This window comes from Osmerus mordax, chromosome 7, assembly GCF_038355195.1.
Source record: "Osmerus mordax isolate fOsmMor3 chromosome 7, fOsmMor3.pri, whole genome shotgun sequence".
Lineage (NCBI taxonomy): Eukaryota > Metazoa > Chordata > Actinopteri > Osmeriformes > Osmeridae > Osmerus > Osmerus mordax.
Window position 1 is genome coordinate 6,075,140 of NC_090056.1, and position 19,740 is coordinate 6,094,879.

General features: G+C 40.4%; 3 protein-coding genes across 5 annotated transcripts in view; 1 reads left to right on the top strand and 2 right to left on the bottom strand.

Moving 5' to 3' along the window:
* stat6 (signal transducer and activator of transcription 6, interleukin-4 induced) overlaps window positions 1-19,740 on the bottom strand; it is a 113,989-nt gene that overhangs the window by 46,037 nt on the left and 48,212 nt on the right. The window lies entirely within an intron of this gene.
* Window positions 1,166-12,611, bottom strand: b4galnt1a (beta-1,4-N-acetyl-galactosaminyl transferase 1a). Of its 3 annotated transcripts, none has more exons than XM_067239816.1 (12): window positions 12,102-12,226; window positions 10,922-11,193; window positions 10,550-10,714; window positions 10,169-10,275; window positions 9,975-10,012; window positions 9,661-9,841; window positions 7,988-8,083; window positions 7,692-7,879; window positions 6,943-7,083; window positions 3,727-3,964; window positions 2,488-2,843; window positions 1,166-1,222 (listed from the first exon to the last, which is right to left on the bottom strand). In XM_067239816.1, the coding sequence occupies exons 2-11, from the start codon at window positions 11,128-11,130 to the stop codon at window positions 2,635-2,637; spliced, it is 1,572 nt and encodes a 523-aa protein (XP_067095917.1). In that variant the 5' UTR covers window positions 11,131-11,193; window positions 12,102-12,226; the 3' UTR covers window positions 1,166-1,222; window positions 2,488-2,634. The 3 variants fall into 3 exon arrangements, with proteins under 3 accessions (XP_067095917.1, XP_067095916.1, XP_067095915.1); XM_067239815.1 differs by lacking the exon at window positions 12,102-12,226 and adding an exon at window positions 12,353-12,611 and having other exon boundaries at window positions 1,175-1,222; window positions 1,773-2,843; XM_067239814.1 differs by having other exon boundaries at window positions 1,175-1,222; window positions 1,773-2,843.
* Window positions 15,624-19,707, top strand: c1galt1la (core 1 synthase, glycoprotein-N-acetylgalactosamine 3-beta-galactosyltransferase 1, like a). The gene is made up of 4 exons (XM_067239732.1): window positions 15,624-15,826; window positions 16,861-17,100; window positions 17,308-17,972; window positions 18,907-19,707. Exons 2-4 carry the CDS (start codon window positions 16,878-16,880, stop codon window positions 19,243-19,245), a joined length of 1,227 nt encoding a protein of 408 aa, XP_067095833.1. The 5' UTR covers window positions 15,624-15,826; window positions 16,861-16,877; the 3' UTR covers window positions 19,246-19,707.

Consider the following 19,740-nt stretch of genomic DNA (forward strand, 5'->3'; position numbering starts at 1 on the left):
CGAATTTGGATGGGTAGTTAATAACACATTATTCTGTGATGTGGCGAACTTAAAACCCGTTTCCAGGTCCATTTTACAGCGAGGATTTCATGCTATTTTCAGAGATTAGCGATTTTCTATCATTTAAAAAAAGGTTTTATTGAAAAAGTAAAGGGTGTGGAAGTTGGCCAGACATTATTAGAATAATCTGGTGTATATTTGAGATTTTTTGACACAAATCTGGAAAAGTTATTGAGATTAGTGAAGATTTCATGCTATTTTCAGAGATTAGCGATTTTCTATTATTTAAAAAAAAGTTTTATTGAAAAAGTGAAGGGTGTGGAAGTAGGCCAGACATTATTACAATAATCTGGTGTATATTTGAGATTTTTAGACACAAATTTGAAAATGATATTGAGATTAGCGAGGATTTCATGCTATTTTCAGAGATTAGTGATTAATTGGAATTTTATTCAAAACTTTATTGGAAAAGTAAAGGGTGTGGAAGTAGGCCAGACATTATTAGAATAATCTGGTGTATATTTGAGATTTATTGACACACATTTGAAAAAAGATATTGAGATTAGTGAAGATTTCATGCTATTTTCAGAGATTAGCGTTTTTCTATCATTCTTTTAAAAACATTATTGAAAAATTAAAGGCTGTGGAAGTATACCAGACATTGTTGGAATACTATGCTGTTTGTTTGAGGTTTTATAGTCATAAAATCAGTATAAAAGTCATCATTTTTCAAAATTGTATGGGTAATTTTCACCCGGTCCCTAACTCGACGCTGCAAAGTAGCGTCTTCTGAATGTGAGACGAATGTCGAATATGAAACTAACTTCACCTCGGTATATTGTGAAGCAGAGCTAGAAATGGCTATGCTAGCTACCATACTGTACCAACTGTACTGTACCGTACATACCAAACAGTAGCCTAATGAGGACTATATTGTTCCACTTAACGGTTAACCTTCGACTGTTGAAGTAATGGGACTTGTTAAACGTTTTTTTATTCATCAGCCCACTTACAATTTACCACATTAACAACACTTATATTTGTAGTACTTGATGCAAGTTGAATCTAACCATTATCACCAGCAACTGCTCAAGACAAGAAAGGAGTTTGGTAAATAGAACAGAATAAACAAGGCAACAAACTGCATTCAATAAAACATTTTATTGTACAATATGTCCAGTGTTCTTCCACTCCTTTTGTTTGTAGTGATCCGGTGATGTTCCTACATGTACAGCAAGATAGAGTAAAAGTGTTGATTAGCTACAGTCTAGCTCCAACTGTATTTAGAATCTAGCGTTCACAAGATTAAGATAAACTTTAACTAAAGCTGGCTGTATAAAATACTACTAATAACAATTGATATGTGGTGGTCGAAATATGAAAAAATGCAGGATTTTCGTAAATTTACCAGCTAACTTGCTTCGGACCGCTTAATCTGCAATTCATTGTTGCTAGCTCTACTAACTAGGCTAATGAGAGCTATATAGAAGACTTACTTTGTATGCCAACGAACACCAATAACTAGAACTAATTTGACAGACTATAAGGCAACTGACTTCTGGTTATGATACACGTGCTCTCTAGCTAGCTTCAGTAAAAGTGTTGCTTATGTTATATACTAGACCTACAGTCTAGCTCTAACTGCGTTTCGAATCAAACAAGCTATAATCTTACGATAAACGTTATCTAAAGCTAGCTATATGAAATACTACTAATAACAATTGATATGTGGTGGTAAAAATGTGAAAAATGAAGGATTTTCATCAATTTACCAGCTAACTTGCTTCGGAGACACTGAAAATGAATGGGGTTGAACGGTGGAAAATGCAATGTTTGGAACTACAGGTCGCATGTGACACGCTTTACTTCCGCATTCCTCGATAACAATGGAAGTCTATGGAAGTGTCTTTTTTTTTCAAAATACTTCATTATTCAAGACAAAAACACACTGAAAACATTAAATGAACACATGCTCTTTTTCTATGGCTCTGCACAAAACGTTTCGAAAACACTTTGTCACGTGACCGGAAGTGTTTTCAAAACCCGTTTCGAGATGTTGTTCCGATGCAGTTAGTGTTGAATGTGTCGGGACATTATACCGTAGTACCGAGCGGTCCATCACTAACAAACACAAAGCTCCCCTTCTGGTGGGGTGTGGCTTATAGAAAATGTGGCTTGTTTTCCGAAAAATACGGTAAATAGGAGCAACGAAAGACACATATTTACAATGATCAAACCACTAGTTGCAAAGGTCCGTCTGTGTCTAACTGATCAAGCTTGTTCCTATATTACGAGTCATAAAAATATTGAATCAGTAGCCTACCTTTGAGACAAACTAAAACACTAATCAAGTTCTCTCAAAGCACAAATATGATTGCGAAGGTGAATCATTTGTATAATTCATAGAAAGGAATTGTTCTGTTATGCACCCTTGTTTCAGAATTGAAAAGAAAATGTTCTGTGCTAATATATTTTAAGTCACTGTACATTAGATAGCTTTGTCTCTCCATGGTGTGTAGGATGTTGGTCAAACCGGTTCCAATGAAGGATTCCTTGAAGTGGAACCTTGTTCCTTCACCGATGGAATGAGGGAAAACAGGCCAAGTGGGATGCCCAGCGATGGCTGAGGTCATCTTATTCACTAGTCATGCACTGGAACCGGCTCTTGAAGTAGTAGAAGTCACTCCCGGTGTTGGTGTTATTAGAGGTGGAATAGCGGAACTTGGCATAGGCCTTTTCACTCTCCGATTTGCCCCACGGCAACTTGATCTTTGAAGCGTGGCTCACCACAACGTCGCTGCAGGAGCCAATGTGAAGAGAGCCCAGCCCGTCAACAAAAAACTCTAGAGGGAGAGAGGGGACAGCAACAGGGCCGGATTAACAATTTTCTGTGCCCTGGGCAACAAGGCTTAAGGCACATTTCCCGTATTTAACAATGATTAAACATGGACTTACCTGAAAGTGATGCACGGGCACCATCTCGCAGTCTCTTTCTTTCTTTTTTCCTTATCGTTTTAAGCCCATCTTATAAAAGTTGACCTAGCCTACTGTCAAATGTCGTCAGCCCACTGAGGGAAGGGCACCCACAGCGAGCTTGGGAAGTTGAGTGTGTAGCCTATTTGTTTTGGGGGGGGGGGGGGGCACCATCGTAACTTTTTGTGAGCATTTAAATAGGCTACATCTCTTGTTCTGCCTGTTTTGTAATATACGTGTCTAATATTTCTATACTAAAATAATATCGGTATTACAAGTATTATAACTATGATGATTTTTCAGTTGGCTATTTTTTGGTGCCCCCTCAGGAGTTGGTGCCCTACGCACAGCACGTAGTGAGCGTTATGGGAGCGGCGCCACTGGCTACTACTAGACTACACACACTGTTTTTGACGTGATTTTAACATAACATTTTGATCGAACGAGTTGTAATAAAGTACTCACATTAAGGAAAGTTAGGACTGGGCAAGTGCCCAGTTGCCCTAATGGTTAATCCGGCCCTGGACAGCAACTATTCATGCAAACTATAAAAATGAGTGAATCATTGGTAGCAATGACAGGAGGGTTTGTGCACACATCATAAAAGAGATGAGGACAGGGGGAATGATCCATATAGATTGGTGGGTGGGGACACACAGAAAGATAACAGTGAAAGGAGTCCTGGAAAACAGCGTAAACTGTACTTAGCAGAGCACTGTGGGTGTGCGCACAGGTCCAGAGGTCAACACCTACCCAGATGAGCCGCTCGTGCCAGACGGGGGTCGAAGCCCACCTGCCTCGCCTTGTCCGTCCTCGCCATGAAGAAATTGATGACGCCGTCTGCGACCACGCAGTTGGGATAGCCCTCGATGGTGTGGTGGTAGCCCCGCCTCATGTGTAAGCAGTCCCCATCTTGGCCACCTTCTTCCACAGAGATGGTGTGGCGGAAGGTGGCAGTGTACCCGGTCGCCTCCATCACCGCCCCGCCCACCTGACAAAAGTACCAAGAAAGATTCCATAGTTTCTGAGATGGCCAGGGAAAGCGTGAATGGGGCTACAGTTGCACACAGAATAATTCTGACATCCTAGTTTATATGCTGCACGGTTAACCCACAGTAAAAGTTATAACTTGCAGTATATACATTGGGTAACACTTTATAATAAGTCAACGCTTTTTGGCATTTACAAAGTGTTAACTAATAGTTAGTTAATCCTTTATAAAACATTTTGAAACATTAACAATACATTATTAAATAGTTAATAAGCTTATTATTAAACGCTATGTTGATCATTAATAAACACTGTTAAAAATTATGTATTTTATTCATAATACAATTCATAAGGTGTTTGATAACTGCATTATCATACTTTATAGACAGCTTGTTAATATAGTTGCAAACCAGTAGTTTAAAAGGTGTTAATGGTACATGAGCTGGTATAGAAAGCATTAGCAAATGGTGAACAAACCATTTACATTACCTTTATAAAGCATGAGTAAATAACTAACAACATATTTACTTATGTCTTTAAATTATGTATGCCAAGTCGAATACAGGATGTACACTATGCTTTGCAGATATCTTAACAACTATTTTATAAAGACTTACTAATGATGCAACTTGTGATTAGTAATGCAAGTTATAAAGCATTTACTAACTGTTAGTTAAGGCTGTTGCGTGACCTAATCTAAAGTGTGAACTATTTATGCCTTATTAAGCATTTATAGAAAGACTATAGGCCTATAGATGTTGTGTTTTTTTTTTTTTTTAGAAGAAATAGCTGTTAATTTATTTACCTGGGTAATAAAATAGGATTTTATTTCCATTAAGAAGCGATACAGTAGAATTGGTATAAAAGTTGGTTACCCAAAGCTGTATTTTGTTTTTTTAAATGGCTGTAATAAACTGCAAATGTTTAGCTACTCCTCGACAGGTCTGCAAACGCCTTTGAAAGCAGAAATTTGTTAAAACGTTTGTTAACCGAGACCGTAGGTCGAGGGTTACAAACAAACAAATCGTTTTAACAAATTGAGACGACAAAGCATTTGCTGACCTGTCGAAGAGTAAACATTTGGTTTCTTATATACTACAACAATACGTGGGAAGATCCCAAATCAAACACGCCGAGTCTGGAGCAGACGCCATCTTGTCGGAGCAATCAGTGGCACTTGTACTGGTGACGTCACTACATCTCCAAGGCAACATATCAACAACTCTTTTGAGAACGTCTTCTGAACCAATAAGAACAGCATATTGGTTCAATTGCAACAACAGTACGAGCGTTCTGATTGGCTAATGGGTAGTCATGCCAGCCGCGTATTACGTCTTTATATTCTATGCGCGTTTTGACCTGCGGTCTGATACGTATTCTTATTGCCCTCCGCTGATGTCATCTTCAAAATGAGCGAGATCGAGGAGTTTTACTATCCAGAGGACAATGAAGACATCAACAGCGACGAGGAAATTCTTAACTTTCTAAAAGAGCAGAAAAGTGTGAACACAGAGAGATAAACGACAAGCGCTAGGCAGATTGCTAGGTTTGGTTGCTCAGATTTCAGATTGGTTGCTAGGTACTGTAGGTGCTAACACCTGAAACACACCGTGTGAAGACTTGAGTAGAGCTGAACAAAACGACATGTTTTAAATGAAAAGAGCTAAAAATGCCATATAATAAACAACTTACTAACCTCGACCGTTCGGTCATGCCGGGAAATATCAAACTGAGGTTATAAGTATCGACCGCTGTCACTCTCGGCTAGTAGAGCTAAGTACTGTAGTTAGTAAGACACATGCCTGTCATTACTTCAATAAAATAGTAATTGTGTGTATCACATTGTGTTGTGTCTGTTTCCTTTTGAGAAACGTATGTTCAGCCTTTGTGAATGTGAGGTTCGAGAATGGACAAGAATACCTTAATAAATAACTTATAAATGTTTAATAAGGCATAGATAGTTCACACTTTAGATTAGGTCACGCAAAAGCCTTAACTAACAGTTAGTAAATGCTTTATAACTTGCATTACTAATCACAAGTTGCATCATTAGTAAGTGTTTATAAAATAGTTGTTATGATACGTTTGTGAATGTGAGGTTTGAGAATGGACAAGAACACCTTAATAAATAACACAAAAGCCTTAACTAACAGTTAGTAAATGCTTTATAACTTGCATTATACTAATCACAAGTTGCATCATTAGTAAGTGTTTATAAAATAGTTGTTAAGACATCTGCTAAGTATTAGTGTACATCATGTATTCGACTTGGCATACATTAATTAAAGACATAATTAAATATGTTGTTAGTTATTTACTCATGCTTTGTAAAGGTAATGTAAATGGTTTGTTCACCATTTGCTAATGCTTTCTATACCAGCGCATGTACCATTAACAGATTATAAACTACTGGTTTGCAACTATATTAACAAGCTGTCTATAAAGTATGGTAATGCAGTTATCAAACACCTTATAAATTGTATTATGAATCAAATCCATAATGTTTAACAGTGTTTATTAATGATTAACATAACATTTAATAATAAGCTTATTAACTATTTAATAATGTATTGTTAATGTTTCAAAATGTTTTATAAAGGATTAACTAACTATTAGTTAACACTTTGTAAATGCCAAAAAGCGTTGACTTATTATAAAGTGTTACCATACATGGAATATGCATTATTTCATTATTTCAGTTTGGTGTCCAATATGCTAAGATCTATTTTCAACACATCACTCTTCAGACCTCAAATCACATGACGCAAGCACAAACATCTATTGTCAAACAGTGAAAAAAACAGTACCAACTGTCCATTCATGTGATGTCATAATGACTGTTCGGAGTACTTATACATTAATCCTTCAATAAAAGTCACCTCCAAAGAGTGTCTCTCACAGCCAACAGAGTATGTGAGTACTCTGAGTCTGTTTGTCTGTCAGTCCGTCTGACCGAACAGAAATGGTGGAAGCCCTTACCAGGTCCAAGGTGGTTCTCTCCAAGATGTCCACCATCTTCTCCAGCTTTGTGTTAGCAGAGAAGATGAAGTCATCATCCACCCATAGCACGTACTTGGTGGTCACCTGGGAGATGGCTAGGTTTCTACCAGCAAACCAGCCCTGAAGAGGGAGAGGCCATCTTATGAAGCTCTTTGTGACGATGCATATTATAACTGGCTATACAAATGAAATTGGATCTAGAAACAATCAGATACTAAATGATATGTTAGTGGAAGGTTAGTCTATCTTGTGTAGATTATTTAAAAACCAGAGTTCCAATTGAGGAGAGGCTCGTGGTGGGGACCCATCCATAAAAAAGAACATTACAAATGAACAAAATCCCACTTTGGAGCCCACAACGTATAGGTTAGTATGTGTATTATGTGTATTTAGAGGTTTAGTACACTGTATTGGATATTGTATATTATTGTATATTAGGAGGTTTACTATATTTTTGCTTATCATAAATGTAATCTATGTTAAACTGAATACTTATATGTTATGTTATGCCAGGTTGCTTTGCGTTGTCTTGTCCTAAGAATTTCAGTGCCCAATCTGACCCTGTGTTGTTCTGTGCATCTGACAATAGAAGACTTGAACTTGAACTACTTCCCCTCCCAATGTCCTCTGAAACCACATGAACACTGTTTAAAGCAGATGCCAAAAAAGGGGCAGCTTACTCTTTTATGACACATTTAGTAGGTTTTCACCGGATGAGGTTGTCTCACCTTTAAATATGGCATGGTGTAATGCTCTATGTGGGGGCCCTTGACTGGCTGGGGCTCCTCGTTGTCGTCGGCGACCACTATGACAATGTCAGGGTAGTACTGCCGTATGCTGTCAATCAAGTCCTGTAATTTATCATAGCGCAGGAAGGTCTTGGTAGCGATGGTGACAAGGGAACTGATACCAGATACTGGGAGAAAATTAAACCGTTTATACAAAAAATAGGTTGATTCCACTCTAAAAACAAAAAATTTATTTTGACCCTGTTTAATTTCAGACAAACAACTGTATAACACACCTTCTTCTTTGAAGGCTGGTTTCACGAGTTTTGGGGTGATGACATGTCCAACAGTGATTGTAAAGACTGAGTGGTGTCCATGGGTTTCCATCTGAACTGGAAGAGCACAGGATATGGTCACTATGGATACAAACACTTATTAATCTTAACGTCTTTGTCACATCACAACAGTAGAAAAACAAAAGACGTATTTTCCATTCTGTCTTAAACAGGAATTCATTATTCCCAATCTATGTGTGTGTTGTACTGGATTCAAATGAATTTGTTTCATTTGAAGTCAGGTGGCTGAGCGGTTAGGTAATCGGGCTAGTAATCTGAAGGTTGCCAGTTCAATTCTGGCTGTGCCAAATGACGTTGTGTCCTTGGGCAAGGCACTTCACCCTACTTGCCTCGGGGGAATGTCCCTGTACTTACTGTAAGTCGCTCTGGATAAGAGCGTCTGCTAAATGACTAAATGTAAATGTTTGTTTCACTTAGCGTCGGTACTACAGTATAGACAGCGAGATGCAAACCGGTTGCTGCAACAAACACAGCCTCCAGATAAGTGTATGGGTAAACACAGAGCCGTCACAGGGGCGGTGCGACACCCTGTGCAAACTTAACATGCTGTTAGCACCCATAAACAGGGTGCATATCCTGTGCAATAAGCCCTGTTTATTGACATACACTGTGATGCACGCCCAAGAATCACTTTCAACCTGCACAGTGACTTTCCATAATTCCAACAGCTACATATCCTGTGCGTGTGTTCTTGAGTGCCTTGCTGTGTGTGCATGTGTTAAATGTGAACGTACACCCTGTATCCGTGGAGTTGATAAACATGCCAAAATAGATAGGATGAAAGGTTTAGAAAAAAAATACTGAAAGTAGAAAAGAAAAACAACTTTGTGATTGCAAACCATAAGAAAACTTTGGGAAGATGACTTTGGGGAAGCAATGACAGAGGGTCAATGGGAAGCAGCACTTGATCTAGTACACACCTCCCCTCCTTGTGCCAGACACGGCCTAATTCAACTTAAAATCCTCCTTAGAGTGTACTGGACCAGGGCTAAATTGGCCAAGATTTTCCCTAGTGTTGACCCTGCGTGTCCCCGCTGTAAAAGTCGCCCAGCCGACCACATACATATGTTCTGGTCTTTCCCTTTTCTCAGGACATTTGGGCCAGACACATTTCAGGCCTACTCCAGCATGTTTGGTATACACATCCCTCCAAACACAATATGTGCCATATTTGGCTTCACAGAAGAAACTCAATCTCTTAAAGGCAGGGCCTATGCTGTCATAGCATTCACCTCTTTGCTTGCTAGACGTCAGATATTACTCCTGTGGAAAGATCAATCACCACTCACATTCAGTAGATGGATGAGACATTATGTTTTTCCTGAAACTGGAGAAAATTAGATACACACCAAGCCATCAAGTATGCCGTGGAGTAGGTTATGGGTGGGGTTGGAATGATGGGTGGCACATGAGAGCAGTTCCAAAATCTCTGTCTTTCGTGTCAAAGGTACTGTGCTACGTGGATGGATTGTTTTCTCTCTGCCTAACTGCAGTTCTTCACCCATTGTCTCTGCTCAAACTTGATGTCTATCTGGCGAGCATGATATATTTTACTTGAGGTTTAACAAAATATTCATTTCTGATGTAGCTGACGGTATTTTTTATGGACTCACGTATGTCTGCTGTCCTGGGGTGGAACACAGTGTTTGTGTAGGTGACAAACTGAAGCTGTCGGTTCAAATTCGGAAGATGTCTACTGGACATGCTTATGTGCATGTGCCCCGCCCCTTTGATGAAAACTGCATCCACTGTGGCAGCCACATCAAACGTACCCATGGTGGCAGTCAAATTCACCTATGAGAAAGCACCATGGTGATAACATGCAAAATAAATGTAAAGTGATCAAGTCCAAACAGGGAAGTGATGCTGATCATACAGCACTTCCTAAAACCAAATTATACAACAAACAGAAAGAACTAGAACCTACCATGTATATGTCTTTAGGCAGTTCCTTCAGACCCAGCCCTTTGGGAAGATCAATAGTGAAAATCGTATTTATTCTAGAGAAAGAGACTTTCTTTATCCGCAAACCAAACTCATTAGTATTCCTTCAGATGGAAATCAACAGCACTTTAATGGTTGCAGAAACTCTCTACTGTATGGTTTATCATCTGCTCTTACCAGGGATGATGATAGTCTTGAGGGGTCGTACCTCCAGCCCCTGAGTAGGGTACTGGAGAGGACTGTTAGCCTCTGCTATGATAAGAAGGTCTAGAGCGCTGGAGGACCTAGAGTTGTAATGGGGATGTACGAAAGCATCAATCACACGTGACGTCCATCAAATATATATGGTTCAATTTGACAGTGGGAATTTACAAGGAATTGTGGAATTCTTTTTTCATGCGATGGAAACCGAGTGTGCATGTGTTTGTGTGTAGGCATGCATAACCATCCAATTCAATGCTGACATTTCTACCGTTGTCGATGGTGACGTCTGTGTTTTTGTTTTGGAGTCGGGGTGGGGACCAGGGGTGAATATTTCTGTGTGTACTGTTTTAATACCTCTTCTGGAAACGTTCATACTCCTGTGTCCTGCGACTCTTCACCTCTGAGTCCTGGATGGAGGACAGGAAGTTGTGTGACCACACACGGGGAAACAGCAAGTCGGCGAATGGCAGTTGGATGTTTTCATCCCTCTTGCATACGCACGTATCCTGCTTCAGACGACTGGGTGGAGAGCACATCGTTTAAAGAACAACATCACTTTTGGTGACTGTAGGGTGGAGAAACAGGAACACTACTAACGTCTTGATTTCCAGGCAAACGTGCTGCTAACCCAAGTACACCACTGTGGAGGCCACAGTGTTTGGGTTGGTGTGTCACACACTCAACACTGAACCAAAGCATGAGCAGCCAACACGGCTCGTCACTTACCTTGCCACACTTTCCTTGACATGGAAGGGGATATTATCATGTTCTTGCACCGGTTTATGAAGCTTCTTAAATAGAAAAGTCTTGATGACCAGTTCTGGGCGTTCGTTAACTGGGACGTCAGTCGACAAGTTCCATGAATGGAGGGCATAAATCAATACGGCAAGAGCCAGAATAGACAGCAGGGCCTTGCGGGCAGTAGGCCTACTCATCACGGAAATGAGTGCAGAATACAGGGTACAGGGAAGCTGACCAGCGCCTGGTTTGGAATGTGTCTGCAACAGAGGGGGTGTGGGCCAACAGTCAACTCCAGCACACCTTTCAGGAAGTGAAGGTGCACCCCATCAAGACTATCATAATCCCTGGTAACATTAGTCATCTACCATATCACATGTATTCGCATTGCTTTACTGTCATTATTCATTATGTTTTGTGCTCTTAGATCATATCCCATCATCCTTATTTAGTAGGCCCTATGTGAAAACAAATATGTATACGAGAATAGATATTATAATGGGAGGATGGTAGTCATTCGTATTGGCACATATTTGACTGAGTCATTTGTGTCCTGACTTGCAGTACAGGAAGTTAAAACTGCCCCTGCCTAACCCTAATCAAGGCAGAAAGACCATCTCCTTGTCTAACGTAAGGGACAATTTAACATGAGTGAAATCATGTATTATTTATAAAGTAGCCTAAATCATGTACAGCAGATTTCAAAGTGTTGATTAAACACAGAAGTGTTCATTTTACTCGTTGACTGTTTATGTTGGTCCCCTGTCATGGATCTACAGTTTATAAACCTCCAGGATGTTAATTTAACACATTGACATTTGCTGTGTCTTTAGTGCATTGTGTGCCAGCTAAACTTGTTTGTAAACTACAACTGCTACCCCTCAGAATATTCGTCATGATGAAATCATAAGTGGCAACAACTGACCACACTACCAGTCAAGATTCGCATATTCAAGGGCAAAAAATAAATCCATAAATATCCGCCATAACTTCACCTCATATAGGCTAGCCTATACGTCCTCCAAACAAAATGCCAATAACAGTAACGATATCTAAAAAACATTTCTTGAATTTGATTTTTACCATCAATAACAACGACTCATTTACTCCACAAAAGAAATGAGAAAGAAATACGATGTGCTTGGTTCAAAGACGAAGCCACATTTACCTCTCGAATTTTCTACCTGTCCGTAATTAGCCGGTGTTGTAAAGTTTATGCCGTGAGAATCTCCAACCTGTTTGTAATGTCCAGATGTGGGCGCTGTCAAAGATTTCGATGCAAGAAAGGATGGACTATGGGAAAGTAGATTGAGTTGAATGAAAAAGTTCGTGTACAGAATTAAATTCGCAAATTATGTGCTGACCCGGACTTGAAAAAGGGGTGAAGAAATAAAACAGAATTAGCTTCGATCGACTCACCTCTGTAACAAATGTTTTGCTCCAGGCTTAAGCCTTGCAGTACCCTATGCACCCTTCAAAAAAAAAACGAATCATCTTATCTTGAATTTCAGGTTGGTCGCGCTTTATCCAAGCTCCTTTGGCAAGGCGAGATATTGTATCTCGTTTTAAGCAGTTGACGGTTAAACGAAATTATTTCTTTAAAGTGTTTTCCTCCCCCTAAATTATAGGCTACGCTAGACTCGTTTAAAACTGGACATGTCCACTCATGCCAATTCCCTCATTTGTCCACCTTCTGAACTTTGGACTAAAATACTATCCAACCCTCCACCACATCCTACCTCCCAACAATCAGGAAAACAACTTCAGACACAACCGTGCACAAACTTGCACCTTCCCCTTGCTCTAAACAGTTTTTGCACTTTAACCTGTAAATCTGTACTTCCGTAGGCTACATTGTTTGCACGTTATACCTTTTTATAGGCTATATTTGCACTCCTGGTTTGATGCTAATTATATTTCATTGGCACTGTTTTTGTACTGTGCAGTGACAAAGTTGAATCTAATCGAATTTTCCCCTCCCCCTGTGTGTGAGCTTTTGGAGGTCCTGAATTTTGTAATCTTTGTGCTTTTGATCCTGTCTGCCTCCTCCCTTTATGTCCTCTCGCTCTATGGGCTTTGATACTACAGCTCCAGTCAAGACAATAATAACCCATCAAGCAGCTAGGGAACATGCTGTTGGGAGTGTTGTTGAATCCAGGTGCTGAACACTGGTATGTGTGAGATGTTTTTAATAACTGCAAAGAAAGCAGAGAAGTCTAGGCCCATTTAGCCTAGGCTTTCTTATTTTTGTTTTCAAATTACAAGCACTTAATTTTTGTGTACATGGCTGCAGGATACAATATTAAATGGTGTCACCTACAAGTTTAAATATATATATATATATATATATATATATATATATATATATATATATATATATATATATATATATATATATTCTTTTCATACGGATACATAAATGTGGGAATTTCTTTTTTGCACATTTGTATTGCCTCTTACGTGCCACACAATTCAGAACAGCTACAGCCCATCTGATCTGTGAAAAGTCCATTTAACACTTGCTGGTTGCTGGTATTAATGGCCTACTGGAGAAACAGTTTAAGGAACTGGAAAATTATAATTTGAAGTACAAGTAGAATATGATTCAGGTGGGATCAAATGTCACAGTACGAGTGAATAGTGTATAGCAAGGTAACCAGTAAAAGTTGTCATCACCAACCTCAAGAGTTGTAGGGAAAACGCATCTTCCAGACATGTTCCACCCATCTTCTCTTGTTCGTACCCATCATGCTCTCTGTTGGTGGTGGTAGGGGGTAGAGCAACTCAGATTCCAATAAGCTTGCACAGGTGGTGTACTGTTTCCTTAAAACAGGTAAGTCCGCTGGCGTTTCGGCGTGGGTTTTATTACTTTTCATCCCGAAAACTGTGGTTAACAGCCGCACCCTCAGTTATTAACCCTTGTGTTATCTTCGGGTCATTCTGACCCATCAGTCATTGTGACCCACCGTCGTATTGCGACAAATTTACCTCCTACAAAAACAAAGTGAAGCATTTTCTTTTACATTTAGACATTTAGTCATTTTTTACTGTCGGGCTGTCTCAGACCCCCCACATTGCAATGGATAAAAGATTTTTTTTTTTTTTTTGTATTGGGTAAAATTGGGTAAACACAATGATGGTTCGTTATGAACCTTTGGGTCATGTGACCCGAAGGCAGCACAAGGGTTAAAACAATCTGTCCTACCTCCATTTGAAAATGAACCTATGCCCCTGCACTGTAGGATGCAAAGTACTGAGCAAAGGGTAGGGATAATTTGTATATTTCCTTCTAATACATGCTATGATGTATACTATGTCATACATAACATTTTCACATGTTGATATTTTCCTTACACATGTCCATATGTGCCCCCTCTATTATAAATTGTTTCTTAATGCTTGGTGAATAAGGACCTCTAGTGGCCACTGCGCACTCTCACACACTCACACTCCCACTTGACACAGAGAAACACAATTGGAATCAGCATATTGTTCAGATCTCAAGAATTCGAATACACCCATACATTTTGTGCAAACTTCAAATAAGAAAAAAAAACAATGTCTCATCGCTGCCCGTGACAGCTGATGCCCTGCCCAAATGCCAAACACGCACACTCACAAAGGCAAAATATACAATTCTTGACCTCACATGCACACAAAGGCTAATGCTGGTGCTAAAATGGATTTTACCTTACACGAAAAATAATAAAAATATGTATTTAATCGTCCTCTGAATAATTTGTGTGTAAGGACATTGAAGTTGGGGGGCAAGTGGGACTGACTACCCAGGGCCCCAGGGGGGAGGGGGGGCTTGGAGTAAAAATGTGCTTAACCCTTGTGTTATCTTCGGGTCATTCTGACCCATCAGTCATTGTGACCCACCGTCGTATTGCGACAAATTTACCACATACAAAAACAAAGTGAAGCGTTTTCTTTTAACCGTTGGGCTATCTCAGACCCCCACATTGCGAAGGTTAAAAGAAAATTATTTTTATTTGTTTTTGAATTGGGTAAAATTGGGTAAACACAACTATGGTTCGTTATGAACCTTTGGGTCATATGACCCGAAGGCAGCACAAGGGTTCATGAAAAAAAATTACATAACCAAGATGGGAAGGGAGGGGGGGGGCACATTGCTGTTCGGGCCCAACATTGTTAGTGGCGCCCCTGTGTGTAGGTTTAGCCCGTAATTTACATCAAGCACGTTACACTGTGGGCACTGGGCAGAAGCTCAGACAGCTGCTGTTTTGCAGCCACTAAATTCCTTTGATTTAGTCTATTTACCAAAGAGGTTGTGTACCTTGACCCTCTCCCCTCATGGATCATGATGACTTTGTTAATGTTCAACTCTTGAAAAGGTTGAATTTGAATTGAGTAGCCTGCTGAACATAGCCTATAGTTATTAGGAAACTACGCAATCCCCAGGTCTAAAGCACGATATGCTTTATTCTAAAACAGGATATTGGAATAATTTTTAAATGTAGGTTATTTATGCAGTAATATTTATTTAAATGATTTAAAGGAAAGTCCACTAAGCACTAACATAATTTGAATTTCGGAAAGGCGGGCTGTAGTGTACGCAACCCAAAATTGTCCAATGAGATGCTACCATTTCAGAGATTACTCCGTGATGCTGAAGAATGTGATTCTTAAGCACCAGGATACTCGTGTTTTCATTAATTTCACAGAGCGAATGAGTAGCACAAGGCCTTCACATTTAACGCTCATACTGAGAAAATTTGAGGGTAGGAAATTGTTGACAATGATGTTGCGTCACCCAATAGTTTAAAATGGACCAACACAAGATAGGATTTTCTCCGGCGGCGATGTCTTGCAAATGTAGACTATCTTTCCAATATGGGCCTGTCTAAAGAGTCTGATCTTCGCACAAAGGTAAATGAGACATTTGTCGGAAAAGAACATGGGTAAAGAATAACATGAAACCTATTTTTCCTCATAAAATTGCGTAGCCTAATAGTTTTTCCTAAATTGTAGGCTACATAAGTCTAGAAAAAGAGGTGGATTTAACGCAAACCTGGATTTGACTCATGGAGGACCTGTCACCGTTAATTGTCATTATCGGCTTTTCTGTAGCCTGTCAGTGCCGTTTCCAAGCAGTCAGTTTATATAAAAAATGATTTCACATTGTTGTTGGTAGTAGGCTATAACGGTAGCCTAAGATATGACGCTAAACTGCCGTAACACATAACGGCATTGTCATTTGGTATGGTAATTCTTGTCAATGGCAACAACAAAAAAACGGTAGCTGACGTTAATGCCAATCAACTAATTTAATGGTGAGAAATATATCCTGTTGTAGCGGGAAGCTTCTGTGAACAGAGGCAGCTTATGCTACCTTTGGACAGCAAATAAATAGGCTAATGTGTGTTTTGGGTTTGAGCCCCAGCCTTCAGTTTTCAGTACATTATCAGTTCGCTTTGCAATGGATACAAACTGTACTTTGTTAAGGATTAAGACAGTGAGAGTCCCTGTCAGTGCACTCAACCCAAATTGTCACACAGATTTAGACAAAATGTGTCTTTCTCTAATAGGTTTGAAGGTAAAAGAAAATACACACTTTTATCCTAGTATTACTTTCTTCAGGAACCTTCCAAATACTATACCTGCAAAAAAAGCATTTCTAACTTGCAAATCAGTAGTGTGTCATAATTTGACACAATCTGTGTCACTTTACATTTTAACAACCCCAGGACACCATAAATTACTCCTCCTCCCCACCCTCGGCCGGTGATTGGTTAGGTGTTTGATAAGCCTATTTAGGTAACTCCTTACAGGTGCAGGGTTTGCCTTCAAAGTAGGATTCTTATGTCCTGAGTGACTTTTATATATGTACATGTGTATAAATAAGTATATTTATTTGATATATGAATCAAAGGATTGACACTCCTGCTGTGTTTGACCCTCAGACTGTCATGCTGTGACCATGAAGGGTCTATCCTCCAGATGTGCCTTCTGCCTGGGCTTCCTAGTGGGGACTCTCAGCCTGCACTTCTTCCTGAGGCAGGTGTGGTTCGAGAGGAGCTTCCCTGTGCTCGCAGAGCTCCAGGAAAGCCCAGCGGCAACTGTGGAGCGACAGGCCAGTGGCAGCCATCGCTGGAGGAAGGAAGGAGCTGCCCTTGTCAACCTCCACCACCCTCATCACATAGGTACGCTTTTAAAGTCCACTAGAGGAGGTTTCAGATCATATGACATTGATTTGAAAATATGCAATCCCCAAAGGAATTGTCTTTTTATATATTTAGCCGTTGTCTGAAGTAAACAAGTTGCATTGTAAAAACCTGTATCTTAACTCCTAAAAGTCTTGAGAATGATTAAAGCTGTGTGATGATGTACGTCCGTGGCTCATGCTTCAGACGAGGACAACAGTGTAGCAGATGAGCTGTATCAGAAGGTCCGGATCCTGTGCTGGGTCATGACTGGGCCCAGCAACCTCCACAGCAAGGCCCACCACGTCAAGGCCACCTGGAGCCGCCACTGTAACCTGGTGGTGTTCATGAGCTCTGTGGACGACCCTGACTTCCCCACCGTGGGCCTGGGGACTGGGGAGGGCCGCGACCAGCTCTACTGGAAGACCATTCGCGCCTTCCACTACGCCTACGAGCACCACGCCCATCAGGCAGACTGGTTTCTCAAGGCGGACGATGACACTTTTGTGGTGGTGGACAACCTGCGCTGGATCCTGTCCAATCACACGTCCGATGAGCCCGTCTACTTTGGCAAGCGCTTCAAGCCGTATGCCAAGCAGGGCTACATGAGTGGCGGCGCTGGGTACGTGCTGAGCAAAGAGGCCCTCAGGAGGTTCGTAGAGGGGTTCCAGACTAAGGTGTGCGCACACACCACGCCTGTAGAGGACCTGGCGCTGGGCCAGTGCCTGGAGAAGATGGGCGTTCTGGCAGGGGACTCTAGAGACACGCTGCAGCGTGAGACCTTCCACCCTTTTGTGCCGGAACACCACCTCACCGGAAAGTTCTCCAAGAGCTTCTGGTACTGGAACTACTGCTACTACCCCATTGTGGAGGCAAGTGTTCCGAACGTTCTCTCTCTTTCACGTGCAGTGAAGTTGTGTGTTTGAACACAGGTTACACATGGTTTACGACTGATGAGCCATTTCAGTTGGGATCACCATTGCTGCATTCAATCTAAAACCACATCTAGTACCAAACAAAGAAACATATTTGCAAGAGTTAGTCCAAACCATACAAGTAATGTTGCTTAAACAAATCAGTTTGTGGATTAGGCCTGTTTTTTGCAATACGGAATGAGCTGTGACAGTCAGGCCAGGGAGGAACATTCTGGAAAAGCCTTTAATTCCATTAGCCTCCATCTGTCTTTAAAAAAAGAAAACTAACAGCTCTAATATCCATCTTATTGGGTGTGGGCATTGCAGTATAATCAACTCAATGATGAAGCGTTATTTTTACAAACAAGTTTACATTTATTATTTTTGAAGATCTAAGTGAAAAAGAACTACATTTATGAACACTGTGTGATCTCTGCCTATTGAGATTCTCTGTACAAAGAAAGAGAGATGAAATGAGATGAATTCTTAAGTGGATGATTGCATTGGAAACAATGCCTTGTCCACAATGGCAAAATTACCCAATTTGTTACAGATAATGCTGCTAATTGTTTGTTTTCCATTTTTATGAGGCCCTACTACGCCTCTGTTAGACAGTTGATCATTAGTGAAGGCCACAATGCGTCTGGCGTAAACAAGCCACTTTGACATGGTATCAACAAAACGCAACATCAAATCTTTATCCGACTGTCAATAAGAATACTGAGTTTTGCTGCAGACCTTAAATCACTTGCAAATGCCTTACACTGTAGCAGACACATTCTAATAAAGGAAGATAAGACCAAACATACATTCTATTTAACCTCACTGAAGGTTCTTATTGTGTGTTGTGACTTGTGCTGGTGTTTAACCTGCGTGTGTTCTGTTCAACCAGGGACCCCAGTGCTGCTCAGACCTGGCAGTGTCGTTCCACTACGTGGAAGCAGAGCTCATGTACACACTAGAGTATTTCACCTACCACCTACGACCCTACGGCTACAGATACCGTTACCACCCCACCCCACCCCGGGACCTGGCCTCGCCAGCACACACAGACAGGGGGAGGGCGGCGGACGAAGGGACTGAGGTAGTAACCCTGCCAACCTCTGTCACCATGGTCACTGGGGAAAAGCTCACGGCAGTGTCATTGAGGGTTGCAGATGAAGTTTTGAATTCAACGACAACGCCCAACCGAACTGCAGTCACACTGGACAATGGCATTTTGAGTAATTGAAACTGTGATTTGAAACAGTTACAGTAACAAGTTATTTTTTTTGCTATTGTGTACATTTTGGGGTGAAATTTGACTATTGCACTTGAATTTCATTTGAAGGCATTGTGTAGAGTTTTGTACTGCAATCGTTATCATTTGTGATAGGTTAATTTGTATTATTATTGACCCTCAACTGAAATAACCTTTAATCACTGAAGTTGCAGCGTTCATGCTTGTTACTGTATTTGATTATGCCATAAACATTTGTTCTGGGGGCTTTGTAGATACTGAAAGTTATCCCCGAGTAGGAGTGTACCCCTATGTCAGCTATCTTGAACAGTTACTTTCTAAAAAGGATCAATTAATATTGATTCCAATAGTCAATTCCATTATGTCATCAAGGAGTTACTGCCTTTATGCTTGGAAAAATTGGTCGGCACATACAGTATTATTTACTTAATTTGTGTGGTGTACAAAAGCTTTTGCGATGATTGTAAAATTATATTTGAATAAATT

Excerpts from the sequence above, each read along its gene's own strand:
- b4galnt1a (XM_067239816.1), bottom strand. The coding sequence starts at position 11,130 with ATGAGTAGGCCTACTGCCCGCAAGGCCCTGCTGTCTATTCTGGCTCTT. Across the intron at positions 10,013-10,168 it reads CAAGACTATCATCATCCCTG|GGCTGGGTCTGAAGGAACTG; the intron begins GTAAGAGCAGAT and ends ATCTTCCCAAAG. Across the intron at positions 9,842-9,974 it reads TGCCTAAAGACATATACATG|GTGAATTTGACTGCCACCAT; the intron begins GTAGGTTCTAGT and ends GCTTTCTCATAG.
- c1galt1la (XM_067239732.1), top strand. The coding sequence starts at position 16,878 with ATGAAGGGTCTATCCTCCAGATGTGCCTTCTGCCTGGGCTTCCTAGTG. Across the intron at positions 17,101-17,307 it reads CCACCACCCTCATCACATAG|ACGAGGACAACAGTGTAGCA; the intron begins GTACGCTTTTAA and ends CTCATGCTTCAG. Across the intron at positions 17,973-18,906 it reads GCTACTACCCCATTGTGGAG|GGACCCCAGTGCTGCTCAGA; the intron begins GCAAGTGTTCCG and ends CTGTTCAACCAG.